Here is a 13737-nt window from a genome sequence, read left to right on the forward strand (position 1 = left end):
TTCCTTGCACCACCGCTACCTGTATCAACACAAATAGCAGTCTCCTGCTACCTCATATGGGTTTCATCAATGAATTTCTGGTTTTCAACAGCAAAACATTTACACCACTTTATATGTTAGTAGTTACTTTGTTCCATTGCTGTAGTGAAGATTAATGCCATCAGTATTTTGTGAAACATATTTACCCTGTTCTTTGTTGCAGAAACTTTTGTATAAGAATGTCTTCCCTGTTCTTTGTGCTGATTGCAAGACCTCTGAGAACATTGTGTATGCCTTACCTGCCCTGCTCACTATGATAGATTTTGCCCCTAGAGATGATTATATGGACATCATCCTACCTCAGTTCAGGTCCATTCTCAGCTCAACTAAGCCTGTTCTGGTAAGTGTATACGACGTACCTCCCATACATAACATTGCATCATGTAGAATTTCAGGAAATATCCTTATCAGTATAATCTTGTTGGGATGACAGGTGAGAGTGGGCTCTCTGAACCGTGATGTCTTATACTGCATCCTGTTACCATGGTGACATGGATTGTTGCTCATGCTAGTAACCAATGTTTGCCTGACCAACACCAGAGACTTGGAGACCTCTGGACTAGCCAGAAGTTATCTAAAGGCAATGTTTATCATTCATTCACTCAGTCTGTTTCATCTGCCCTTGCCTAGTGTTTGGCATGATGGTTTGCTAATACCCATTGATTATGGTGTACTTGTATCATAACATTTATGACAGTTGTATATCCTTCAATGGATCACTGAAAGGATTCTGGGTACTTATGTATTCATATTTGTATATGTATCATTAAACTTGGTAAATATCATACTTAGGAAAGAAACAGTGTCTAAGAATATTTATTAACATGTGTTTTAGAATTAGTTTAACTGAACAGGTTTAAAGTGTGACTACACAACAAAGTGCTGTATTCAGGGGGACAGGAGGACTTATGATTCTACTGTGGCAACAGCTAGTTGTGTATAGCTGACAGCTCTCTGTAGCTCTATTGTGATGGCAAGCCTGAATACAGGAGTTATGGCAAAATATAATACATGTAGTATTCTTAGAATTATTTAAGAATGATAACTAGTGTTCAGTTTTTAATAGGACAAGGCAACAGATACCATGGAGTGTTTTAGTTTGTAGACATGTAGCAGTTTGGGCAGGATGCTGATGACCCAGAAGAGGTCAAGATCAACCCTAATATTATCAGTCAAGTGATTGCTCTTTCCAGCAATACATGCACATTACACATGAATATGTCTTGAGATATTCATATTCCTAGATTGTAACACTACAGATGTTCATTAAACTTAAAATGTTTTGTTTTAATGTAGGCAACAGTGTACATTTTGAACAAACTGGATATAATACTTGCAAAGACGCCTTTGGATGAAATCAGATCAGAGGTCCTTCCTATGGTTTTCAATACCCTGGATTCAACATCCTTGCAGGCTCAGGTAAGTGTCAACTCAGCTTAGCTCAGCAATTATTTTCATAAGACTGAATCCAGAATGTATGCGGGCCTTAGTCACATTCATGTTAGCAGTATGATAATGTTTATGGTCCTGTTTATCAAGAATGACAACACTGAGTAAAGGAAGTTTAATGATAGACAGTTATCCTAGAGATCAATCTCAGCTCCTCCTTCAGTGTTTGGCTTCTTTGACAAATGCTAATTTCTCACTTTTATCTGATATACATAAATTCAGCTTTTTAATGTTGAATGAAGACATGTGTTTTCAGGTTGCCAAAACCCAATATACTATTCTATCACGTTGTCAGGTTTTATTGTATCAGTGATGGAATTTTATATATCCTGTGCCCCTTGTATATGGTGTGTTATTTTACACATATATATTTATACTTTCATGTGACATAGTCTCCCACAATTCTGCAAGAATAGCTTGTGTACATAAATATATGTTTTACGTGTTCAAAATATTGCTGTACATAAGGTGAGACTTAAAGGGGCACAGATCCAGAACAATTTCCGTGGACTGGTTGTTGCTGTTGTTTTTGTTTTTCCTACCCGTGAAGGTCCAGGTTAGAATATTGATCTTCAGTAACCCCTGTTTGTCGTAAGAGGCGACTAAATGGATCGGGTGGTCAGACTCGCTGACTTGGTTGACCATGTCATCAGTTCCCAGTTGTGCAGAACAATGCTCATGCTGTTGATCACCGGATTGTCTGGTCCAGACTCGATTATTTACAGACCGCCGCCATATACATGTAGCTGGAATATTGCTGGGTGCGGCGTAAAACTAAACTCACTCACTCATTATTGTTTTTCTCCTGCGAGTACCCGGATAATATCCCAGAATTCTCTACTGGTTTGTGATCTCTGCTGGGCCATCCGCAGGCACAATTGATAGTATAAGTATAGATTGATCAGCAAAGATGAAATCTTTTTTGCTCGTTAATATTTCCATCTTCATTATTATGATAACAAATGAAAATATTTTGAAGTTTAACCATCTGCCAGTGGTTAAAATATGTTATGACTGAAAAATATATAAGTAAATAAATAAGTAATATATTTAGCCAATAATGAGCAATCAGTCAATGTATTGGCGGTTATCGTTTTAAGGAAGGACGTTGTTTTTACACAGGCACTTTACAACAGGGTGTATTCAGGACAGATTAGTAAATCTGCATACATAAACACTACCTTTTGACAAATCCGCTGTAAAATAAAAGTTATTAATCAATCAGCTTGTTATCAGTTAATCCTTTGATCGATGTTTGTTTTTGTAACTCACCTGATAATTCCTCTTGCTGAACTTCCATGCGCATATTACATAACATGTAATACATTTGTCACATCAGACCTTAATTAATAATGATGAGTATTTACTCCAGACACGAGTAATGCCAAATGGGAACCTTTGTCTGGTAATCTGAGTGGTATTACCACCAACTGTACCTGTTAAAAATTCATTCACTGACCATCAAGTGAAAGATGACAAATAACATGTGTAGGTTTATACCACCAAACATGAGTTACAGCAAGGGAGTAGTAATTGCTGTATTGCATGTGAAACCTTATGGGCCGACACTGTTTTGAGGATACAAGCGGAACTTCATAGTTGCATAAGAAATACATATAAGCATTTGTTGAGTACTTAAGTTAAAAAAATGTATATACCTGCTTACCTAAGTAAATTTTCAGATTTTTCTAGCAGTGGCAAAGTGGGGTTGTTTAGTTTACACATTCAAATAGATCACATGTGTGTTTTTTATGTCATAGATAATAGACATCATATTTGTACATGACATGATTAAATATTGAGGTAAAAAACACAGAAATAGGATCAAATTGGATCAGTCACGCTACCATACAGGCATTAGAAAATACTAAAAAGCCTACACTGCTGGGATACTTTATTACAATCAGACAAGAACTACCGTGGATATTTTCAAATAACGGCATCTGTTTAGGTTGAAGAAATTCTGCCAAGGTGGACATTAGCCCAGTCCCCATGTCTATCATGGTCGAGGGGGCAGGTAGTGACTAGCTTGCAGCCAGGTTTCGTAATTAGACTGTTGGCGCGAAACATTAATCGCTCTTGATCAGTGCCCTTGTAAATCTGTCTGTCTGTGTGTCTGTCCTCCAGACCAACATTTTTGTATGTGCATTCAAAGCATCACTCACTAACCAGTTCAAGTTTATGCCTGGGTTGTAAAAACAGCTCAAGGACACTGTCAGAACACTTATTCAGTCAGTTATTATGACAAGGATCTTGGGTCCCAGTGAGGTTTCTGGTGAAATCCTTATCTAACTGGCATGCTGGTCTGGTTGTGGGGAATTAACTCAGCAAAGAGTCCGAAGTCACAAGAAGCTAATTACATTTTTATTTACAAGAATGGAATAACATGGGGTGGCCACAGAGAGTCGGTACAACCCTCTGGGCTGAGGGCTAGAGCTGACCTGTGTTGGGAGATTCAAAACCCTACTGACTAAGATATGGAATTCCTCACTGTTTATCTAAAATTGAAAAAATAAAAAGATTGCGTTTCGTTGAATGATACAAAATGGTGTGCCCTATAATAACCAATGAAATACAGAATGAAGTGTGTCCTACAATAACCAATGAAATGACCAGACAGAGGGGAGTACTTAATCCTGCTAATCCTGCTAACTGGCACTAATCTTGTTCACACACTTACTTGATGCTTGGGTGCTTATGGTATACAATAGATGGGCTTACTCTGAGCCATGGCTTTATGACCCTAATTTGAAGTGTTTGCACAATGTTATTTTAATATACGTGATGACATGTTTACTTTATCAAAACAGTTGATTAAACCATCTAGACATAGCTTTTGTCTTGCTGAAAGATGTGTCTAACAGTTGAATCCGTAATACCTTAGGCTAGGATTTATCTTCAATCAATCAATCAAGTTTAGTAAACAAAAAAAACAACAACAAAAAACGCCTCCGTGGTGTAGTGGTTAGAGCGTCCGCCCGGAGAGCAGAAGGTCGCGGGTTCGATCCCCGGCAGCGTCATACCAAAAGACGTTAAAATATGGTACTTGTTGGTCCCTGCCTGGCGCTCGGAATTAATGGGTACAACAAGGACTGGTCGGCTCGGAGTCAGTATAATGTGTCTAAGTGGGATATTCATGCTTCACTGCGGCATGGTATCTCAGTGGGCTAGCACTATAAAACCAGCTTAAGTCTGGGCTAGTACAAGCAGCCGCACATACACATACACACGCATGCACGTCGTCATATGAGCGAAATTTTCTCAAGCATGACGTAAAACCCAATTTCACCTCACCTATTAAAAAAACAACTCTCACCGTGGTACATGGATGTAGACATTTTTGCGTATATGATGTGGCTGTACACATTCACAATGTCATGTGAGAACAATAGTAAAAAACGTTTACTAGACAAAGGTTGATAGTATGCATTTGATAAATTTTGATAGTTTATGGATATATGACATGCGGTGGTGTGACAGTTGCCCAAGTAGCAATTCAAGCTTATGAAAGTTGGGATTTACATAATAGAAACCTGGCATGTACAACTCTTTCTTTCTTAAAATATTGACATTCAAATAAGTAATGAAATTCATCACCAATATGTGGTGTATCACACAATTCACATAATCTGTTTTCAAAAGGGATATCTAAAAACATCTGTGAAATTGGGCAGCCGTAACTTACATAGTATGACCAGAAATTATTGAGAATCTTAGGAATATGTTTAATTGGATTTCTAGTATAAACAACCTTGACCAGCTATCAAGTGCTTGCTTTCATTCAAGAGAGACAACTCTGTTAATCATTTTTCATTAGTTTGTAAAAAAGTTATCCCCCTTTGTTTACTTGCTAGCAGACAACATCTTCAGTGATCCTCAGTATGGATGATTTAGAGAAGAGGAAGTTGATTTTAGAGTATTATAACAAGGACATCAGATCAGCTAAAGCGATTTCAAGTAGAACAGGCATCCCTTTGTCCACTGTTTATCGTGTTTAGAAAAATATTGCAAATGGATATGGCATTGAGCACCAGGGAGGCGCAGGTAGGCCCAGAAAACTGACTGTCGGTGACAGGAGGCGGCTTGGTATTCTTGTTTCTAAAAACGAAGGAGTTTAGAAAACTTAAGGCTGGATATGATTGATAGAGGAACTGTGGCTGTCTGTAAGGAGACAATTAGAACTGAGCTGCATGCAATGGGTTGGCAGAAACGTCGAGGAATTCCATCACCGATCATGAAACCTGAACAAAAGGAGCGAAGGTTGAACTGGTGCTTACAGCATAGAAATTGTAACTGGGACAATGTGATTTTCTCAGATGAAAGTTCTGTGTGGCTGTTTCCTAATACACTGAAATTCTGGACCAAACAAACTGAAAAACCTTTGTATCAGCGCCCAAAGTACAGTCCGAAATTTAACGTGTGGGGTGGCATATCTGTGTTAGGGGCAACGCCCCTCTGTGTATTTGAAGGGAATATGAACAGTGAGCGGTACACAGATATTCTCGAGGGACATTTACTTCCATCTGCGTGTTCTATGGAAATTTTTGGATTTTCCAGCAGGACATCGACCCAAAACATCTTTCAAAGCATTCACAGGCCTGGTTTCGGACCCAAAATATAACATTATTAGATTGGCCAAGCTATAGCCCTGACCTAAATCCAATAGAAAATGTTTGGGGACTTATGAAGAAAAGTGTCAATAAGAAAAATCTGACAAATATTGCTGAAATGAAAGAAGAGGTGGTCCGATATTGGGACAGCATGGACCACGACTTTCTAACTTCTTTGATCAGTAGTATGCCCCGCCGCATTGAAGTCTTTGAATCTGAAGTTATGTTCTGCTAATATTCACATTTAATACGTGAGTAATGAGTGAAAAAAATATAAAAATTATACAATCTATAAATTCTCAATAATTTCTGGTTGTACTGTACCTTTTTCAATAGTATGTCAGTGAGATGAGTTTTACTACTTCTGACTGGAGTCTTTCTCTAAGCTATTACAGATCATGGTGAAACTAATATTCTATATTTATATTTTCCTAATATTTGAATCCTAATATATTGTTTATAGTGGTAATAATGAACAATGAATTTTGTATGAATTATTATTCCCTGATACAGTAAACATGTACCCTGAAACAATGTCACTTACAATAAATACAGGAACATGCACTGTCAGTATTTTGAAGGATTGCATCATTTTTGCAGCCATGGAGCTTTATATGATACAATTAAGTTAAAGGGATGATAACTAGTTATATATAGAGGGACCAACTCAGTATATACTAAAGCATATTACATCACTGTGTTGTTGCAGTATGCATGGCCAATTCAATAAATAGGATACTAAGTAGTGTTGGGAATTGGTTAAAATCTCATAATTTATAATTGGTTCATTACAACTGATAAATCATGACAATAATTGGTTAGCGCCATTTATCAAATTTTCCTGGTTAACGTACCAAAAATAATGACAAAACATGTAGTTCTTTTGAGTGTTTTGCAAATTTTACATCTTTAAAGGATGACTAGCATGTTAGGAACATAAATTTCAATCATGACTTGGAACTAGCTTGCAGTACTTATGAAATGTAACAGACAAAACCAACCTTGTGAAAAATATTGTTAAAGCAAACAAGTAATCCAAAATTGTTTGTGTTCGATTATGAGAAAACATGATCGATTGCTTGGTCGTTTAGTGATGCGACCAATCTTCGATTATTTCAATTAATGGAACCACCACTAATACTAAGTATCACACATCAAAATACTCCAAGTTGTTGCTACCTGGATGAGGAGGTCCATGTTGCCACAACCTGCTGAACAGTTCTTTGGTGATATGTTTGAGATGAAGTTGCACATTTTTCTGTGCACTGTTTCCGCAGACCTCCTTGGAAGTAAGCCCACTAGTGATTATTGGGATAGTAAATATCCTGTATTATGAATATGCATTGTATTTGGTGAGCCTTGGTAAGGTTGCCACTTTTTTAGGGTTCATGGGGCCACAACTATCATTTTGAATTACCTGTTAGTTTTTAAGCGACAATGCGGTCAAGTGGTTGAAACAAGATCATAGTTGACTCTGCCTAGTAGTGCAAATCGTGGTACCAGGACGAGGTGGAGCTGGATCATCACTAATGCTTCAGGGTATTGATGGGGATGAAGATGTTGAACACACAGTATGTGTCAACCTTCAAAGTTCCTATTTATAGTCTGTTTGACTTCATTTGAGACCGATGAATTGCTCACTAACACAAAATCTAATAACTGCAACAAAACTAAATTTGCACTGTCACATGAAATCGACAGACCAACTCTGATGATTTGTCTCATAATATTGGACATCCGAATAAAAAAGTAGTTAACAAACGATCATTATTTTGTTGTCACTTTTCACTATTTCTTATGAGGGAGGACCACTTGCTGGTAGAACAGCCAGGTGTGCGACTTGTACATGTGAAATTGAAATTTCACTGCACCCGCTTCTTGATTACCTGACTGTTCTACCAGCAAGTTGATTCCATCGCACCACTTGTAAGATTCTCTTATCTCATTTCTATGTGTTAATGGAGATATCAGATCTATATGAGATCATCCAATTTACAGTGAAATAATGATTTGTAAATCTACAACTGTATAGAGGATGAATAACATTGGTGACAGTACAGAGCTTGTAGAGCACCAGTGGTAGTGTGCAAGGGATATGAACAAACACTGTTCACAGACAGTGACCTCATCACAACACACAGTGACCTCATCACAACACACTGTGACCTCATCATCGATTCTAACCATTTTATTATATTAAAGTTCAGTGGTGTCCGAGGAGTGTGGGATGCCTCTAGGGCAACATATATAGCCAGAAAAAAGGGTGTGAGAAAAAACACACGAAAATAACTTTCCACTGAAATTATTCATCAGAAGAAAACAATACCCTGTTACATGCGCTTGGTAATTGACCTTGCTGTGTTGTTGATAAAATGCTCAGTGACTATAGTCTGTTTGCAGTGAAAAGGCACCAATAAATTTCACTTTAAACAAAAAAAGTAAATCAAACAAACGATCATAGTTTCAAATCACTATTATTGGTTTGTATTTTTTTTTTGTTTAAAGTGAAATTCATCGGTACGTTTTCACTGCAAACAGACTATAACTAGTTAATTACCTTGCAACATTAAAATATTCTGGCATCATAGAATATGAATCACCACACAGAGGGCAACCAACAAACAAGAAGATATTTGTTTTCCAGTATAAAAACTAAAAACTATTCAAAATATAATATGCTTATTGCTTGTCTCCTTCCTCTTGCGAACGTTAGTGGAACACTTGTATCTTCTATTGAAGCTCCCTTCAATAAAAACATACGTAAAATCACTACTCACCATGAGTTATCCCTCTGGCCGTTTTGGCGGGAAAAGTGTCGCCACCGCTCCCACATGCTTCACTCTCTCCTTCTTCGCCCTAGTGGACGGTTGGGAGAGCGCCTGTGTCTTCTATACGGCACTATATCCTTTCAATTATCAGTTATTACCCTATACATTACCTTTATAGGGGTTTAGGGAGTATCCTTCAACAATATGGTTTGAAATTAATTCGTAAATTTCACTGTTTATTCACGGTTTTGTCCGTGTTTGTTCAGTTGTTTACATTTCATGAAAACCTGTTCTTGTTGTAGGTTTAGGTTCGCTGCTGCAGACCCGCATTTATTGTGCCCTAGCTGCACAACACCATGTACTTCCAGCTCTCGCTGCAACCTTTGTCAGCATTTAACCAATTTTCAATTTAATAAATATATTTTTTGCGTTCTTAGGCGTGCAAAAGACAGATCCAGGTGACTTGTTCAAGTCATGGATAAGCCGGCTGAGTCCCTCACGTGTCAACTGCTGTCAGACGACCCTCTTCCCTCCAGTGATGCGCCGGGGATGTCCTCGGAGGATGGGCGTGGGACGTTGTCCGCCACCTCGCAGAAGAGGGCTGCCACTTCGAACATCCCTTCATCGCAGACGAAGAAGAAGAAGCCATCCTCTACGCAGAGAAGGCCACGCACCCCTAAGACGACGAGCAGCTCTACGGGGACTTCTGCGCAGACAACTAGGACTTTCTCGGCCGAGATTGTTCCGATGGAGGAAAGAGAACTCTATGATGAGCCACCGCTCCTCATCCCGGAGATACATCACCCCAAGAAGAAGCAGGCCTCAGCAACGGTAACATCAGCGCAGTTATCTACGCAGTCCGAGGTATCTACACTGACGGCAGATGAGCTATCCCTGGACCATATCGCAACCAACGCAGAGAGGGCAGCTCATCTATCACCGCAGACATTCAACCCCGGGGCCTTCATGCAGCAGTTCTCACAGCAGATCATGGAAATGATGGAGAGGCGCTTCGCGCAGGAAAGAGATCAACAACCAGCCTTGGACACCACTTGCAGGGAGGACCCTACACAAGGGACCTTCCATGGACGACGCAGATGAACAGCCTTCGCGAAGGCCTTTGCGAAGGTCTTCGGAGACAGCCTCAAGGACATCATCAACATCTCACAGATCGTCGAGGGGTTCGCCGAGGCCTTCACGAACCAAGAGACGCTCACCTCCACGCAGATCGCCCTACAGGCGCAGCTCTGCAGGCTCATCTCCACGTAGGTCTCCACGAAGGTCTCCACGAAGGTCTCCGTGCAGGTCTCCATGCATGTCTCCATGCATGTCTCTGCACAGGTCTCCGTGCAGGTCTCCATGCAGGTCTCCACACAGGTCTCCATGCAGGTCTCCAAGCAGGTCTCCGTGCAAGTCTCCACGCAAGTCTCCACACAAGTCTCCACGAAGGTCTCCACGCACGTCTCTAGTTCCTAGGAATCCGTTTCATCACAACACAGAACCGCATAGTGGTACCAGAGGACCGATGGCTCAAGATACAACAGACGATCTCGCAAGTTCTACTCTCTCCGTGGCCACTACGACAATGGCAGAGTCTGTTGGGTCTCCTCACATCAGCGCAAGACATGACAGTCAGAGGGGAGACTACAACTACGCCCTCTACAGGTCTTCGTCAATGCTCATCTGGACGACCCGGAACCCTTCGGACTCCCGGACGCACTACGCCCATATCTACTATGGTGGACCCAGAGATCGAATGTTTGCGGAGGCACCTATTTAGCAGAGCCGGAGTGCACGACGCATCTCTACGTGGATGCATCACTCCAAGGTTGGGGAGCACATCTCGACAACGACGTGTCAGCTGGGACATGGACCAAAGAGGAGGAAGTTCTGCACATCAACATGCTAGAAATGAAAGCAGTAGTAAACGCCATACTCCACTGGACCAACATTCTGCAGGATGCACATCTGATGGTACATACGGACAACTCTACAGCGGCGTTCTACATCAACAGGCAAGGATGAACAAGATCGTCAAACCTCCTGGACCTCTGCTTTCAACTGTTCGGCATAACAGACGACCTGAACATCCACTTAAGAGCATGTCACATTCCAGGAGCCAAGAATGTGATCGCAGACGCACTGTCCCGTCCAACACAGCCGTCCCCGACAGAATGGATGCTACACCCAGAGATCTTCAAGCAGATCATACACGAGATGGGAGCACCACTAATAGACCTCTTCGCCACGAGATTCAACAATCAACTGATAACATTCGTCTCACCAATACCAGACCCACAAGCATGGGCAACGGACGCTCTAAGCATCTCCTGGGAGGGACTAAACGCGTACGCATTTCCACCACCAGCTCTAATACTGAGGGTGTTGCAGAAAATCAGCCAGACAAAGGACCTCCAACTGATTTTGGTCGCGCCCTACTGGCCAGCAAGAATATGGTTCCCCATTCTCATACAAGAATTAGGACAACCTCAACTGCAACTACCAGAGTGGACGAATCTACTAGTACATCCTCACACAAAGCAGGCGCACGGCAACCCAGAGGTGTTCCGGCTACACGTGTGGACTGTATCAAGGCGTGCTTGAACAAGAGAGGATATTCCGCCAGGGCAGCGAAAGCAGTCACGCTAGCTCTACGCAAGTCTACGCGCAACTTGTACGACGACAAGTGGCGAAGCTTCGAGACATACGCTGCGAGGACAGGCTTTACAGCTATAAAGGCAACACATCCTCAAGTGGCGGACTACCTTTGTCACCTACGACAAACAAAGCGGTTAAAAGGGTCAACACTTTCAACATACCTAGCGGCATTGAGCTCAGTCATCTCCATGAGGACGGGTGCCAAACTGACGAAAGTACCAGAGTTACTGGCCTTACTACGCTCTTATAAATTGGAGGACCAACAACAGAGATTTAAAGCTCCGGCGTGGGACCTCAACGTAGTTCTACGACATCTCACCAGCGACGTCTACGAACCATTAGAGAGGACATCCTTCGAGTTCTTGACGCAAAAGACGCTGTTCCTGCTCGCCCTAGCAACAGCAGCCAGGATGTCAGAAATACATGCTCTGGACTACGAGAGAACACGATTTGATGAAAATCAAAACACTGTGCATATGGGACTACGATGGGATTTTATCGCAAAGAATCAACTGCCAGGTCAACCGGACAGACAATTCCACGTCCCAGCATTATCATCCGTCCTTGGACCACAGGATACGCAGGATCTATCCTTGTGCCCAGTGAGAGCATTGAAAGTATCCCTACAAAGATCCAGGATCAGGAGACGGAAATTCAAGCGTCTTTTCGTCCCGATATCAACAGCGACACAGACAGAGGTCTCCCGCACTACGATATCAATCTGGATCAGAACTGTCATACTACGGGCCTACAAAGCAGCTGGACTAGATCCTCCAAGAGCCTCCAACCCACACGAGATTAGAGCTCTGGCGTCAACACTCTCTCTACATGGGAATTGCTCTATCAGGACGATAATGGAGGGCTGCTTTTGGAAATCAGACATGGTGTTTGCCAACCATTACCTGAGGGACATCGCCACCGAGGACGTCTCCGGCATTCACCATTTCGGCCCGCTGGTTGTTGCACAACAGTTGACAGTCCCTTAAAGGCGTTGAGACGAAGTCTCGCCCTTTTATCACATGACTTGATAAAGCCTACACTCGGAAGAGTTCAGCTTTGGAGTCTATATGCACGTCTAAGGACAGGCTAGCATAAGTGATATGACCCAGTACTTGTAAGGATACTCGTACAGAAAAGGGTCGCTTCTCCACTTGATGCTTGCATCAAGAGATGGAGTCGTAAAATCCACATAAAACGTTAACAGAAGCCAGGACCAAAAGTTAACTATTGTGGTCCCCCCCGTCAGAGACAGCTGGAAGTACAGGGTTACAGCAGCAGCAGAGAAAACAGCAGTGCCAACATGAAGTTCCCATAGGGGGGTATATAAGACGTAAATCACTACATGAAATCCAGAAGAAACTTGACCCGCCTCCAAATCCGACGGATTCTACAAGCAATAAGCATGAGTCAGGATAAGGAAAAATATGTAATTTTCTGAATAAAATTGATATTTTATACTTATCCTGACTCATGCTTATTGCTTGTCTCCTTCCTCTTGCGAACGTTAGTGGAACACTTGTATCTTCTATTGAAGCTCCCTTCAATAAAAACATACGTAAAATCACTACTCACCATGAGTTATCCCTCTGGCTGTTTTGGCGGGAAATGTGGCACCACCGCATGCTTCACTCTCTCCGAATTATGAGCCCGACACTTTAATTTGCAGTGAAATCCAAAGTGTCTAGCGGGGAGGTTGGGAGGGCTTACCTCATGAGTCAGGATAAGTATAAAATATCAATTTTATTCAGAAAATTACATTATTTTCAATAATTGTAAAAATCATTATAAAATTATGATTAACCATAATGCTATATCTTCTATTAGAATGAAATTTGACATGCTATATCAAACAATATAACATAAAAGAAAATGTTTGCTGTAATCTTTGAACATAATTTGATTTTTGTGCATTCTGAATTGTGTCCACAGAAATTTTAATCTGATTCATGCAATCATATCAATGTTGTCTCTTCCATGTGCTCAAAGAATTCTGATCTGACTTTACATATGCCCACAACAGTATCCATATGGAAAAGGTCTTTTTTAGCATTCCCCAACAGTTCTCACATGCATCATTGCGAAATGCCATGCAATAAGCTTGTTATATTGAGGATAGGACAAAATCCCAACCAGACATAATCCCATAGGACAAAATGATTAAATGAAAAATGGGATTTTGTCTTATGTTGGTTATTTTGGTGTGGGATTTGTCT

The 13737-nt window shown here is 41.1% G+C and overlaps 1 protein-coding gene across 1 annotated transcript in view; it reads left to right on the forward strand.

Moving 5' to 3' along the window:
• The window catches only part of LOC124286347 (SCY1-like protein 2), a 163829-nt gene that overhangs the window by 38806 nt on the left and 111286 nt on the right, over positions 1-13737 (forward strand). The window contains exons 8-9 of the mRNA XM_046722711.1: positions 203-379; positions 1336-1458. Coding sequence (XP_046578667.1) covers positions 203-379; positions 1336-1458 — 300 coding nt within the window. The remainder of the gene's footprint in view (positions 1-202; positions 380-1335; positions 1459-13737) is intronic.

This window comes from Haliotis rubra, unplaced genomic scaffold (genome assembly GCF_003918875.1).
Source record: "Haliotis rubra isolate DU_JTF1 unplaced genomic scaffold, ASM391887v1 Scf110, whole genome shotgun sequence".
Classification (NCBI taxonomy): domain Eukaryota; kingdom Metazoa; phylum Mollusca; class Gastropoda; order Lepetellida; family Haliotidae; genus Haliotis; species Haliotis rubra.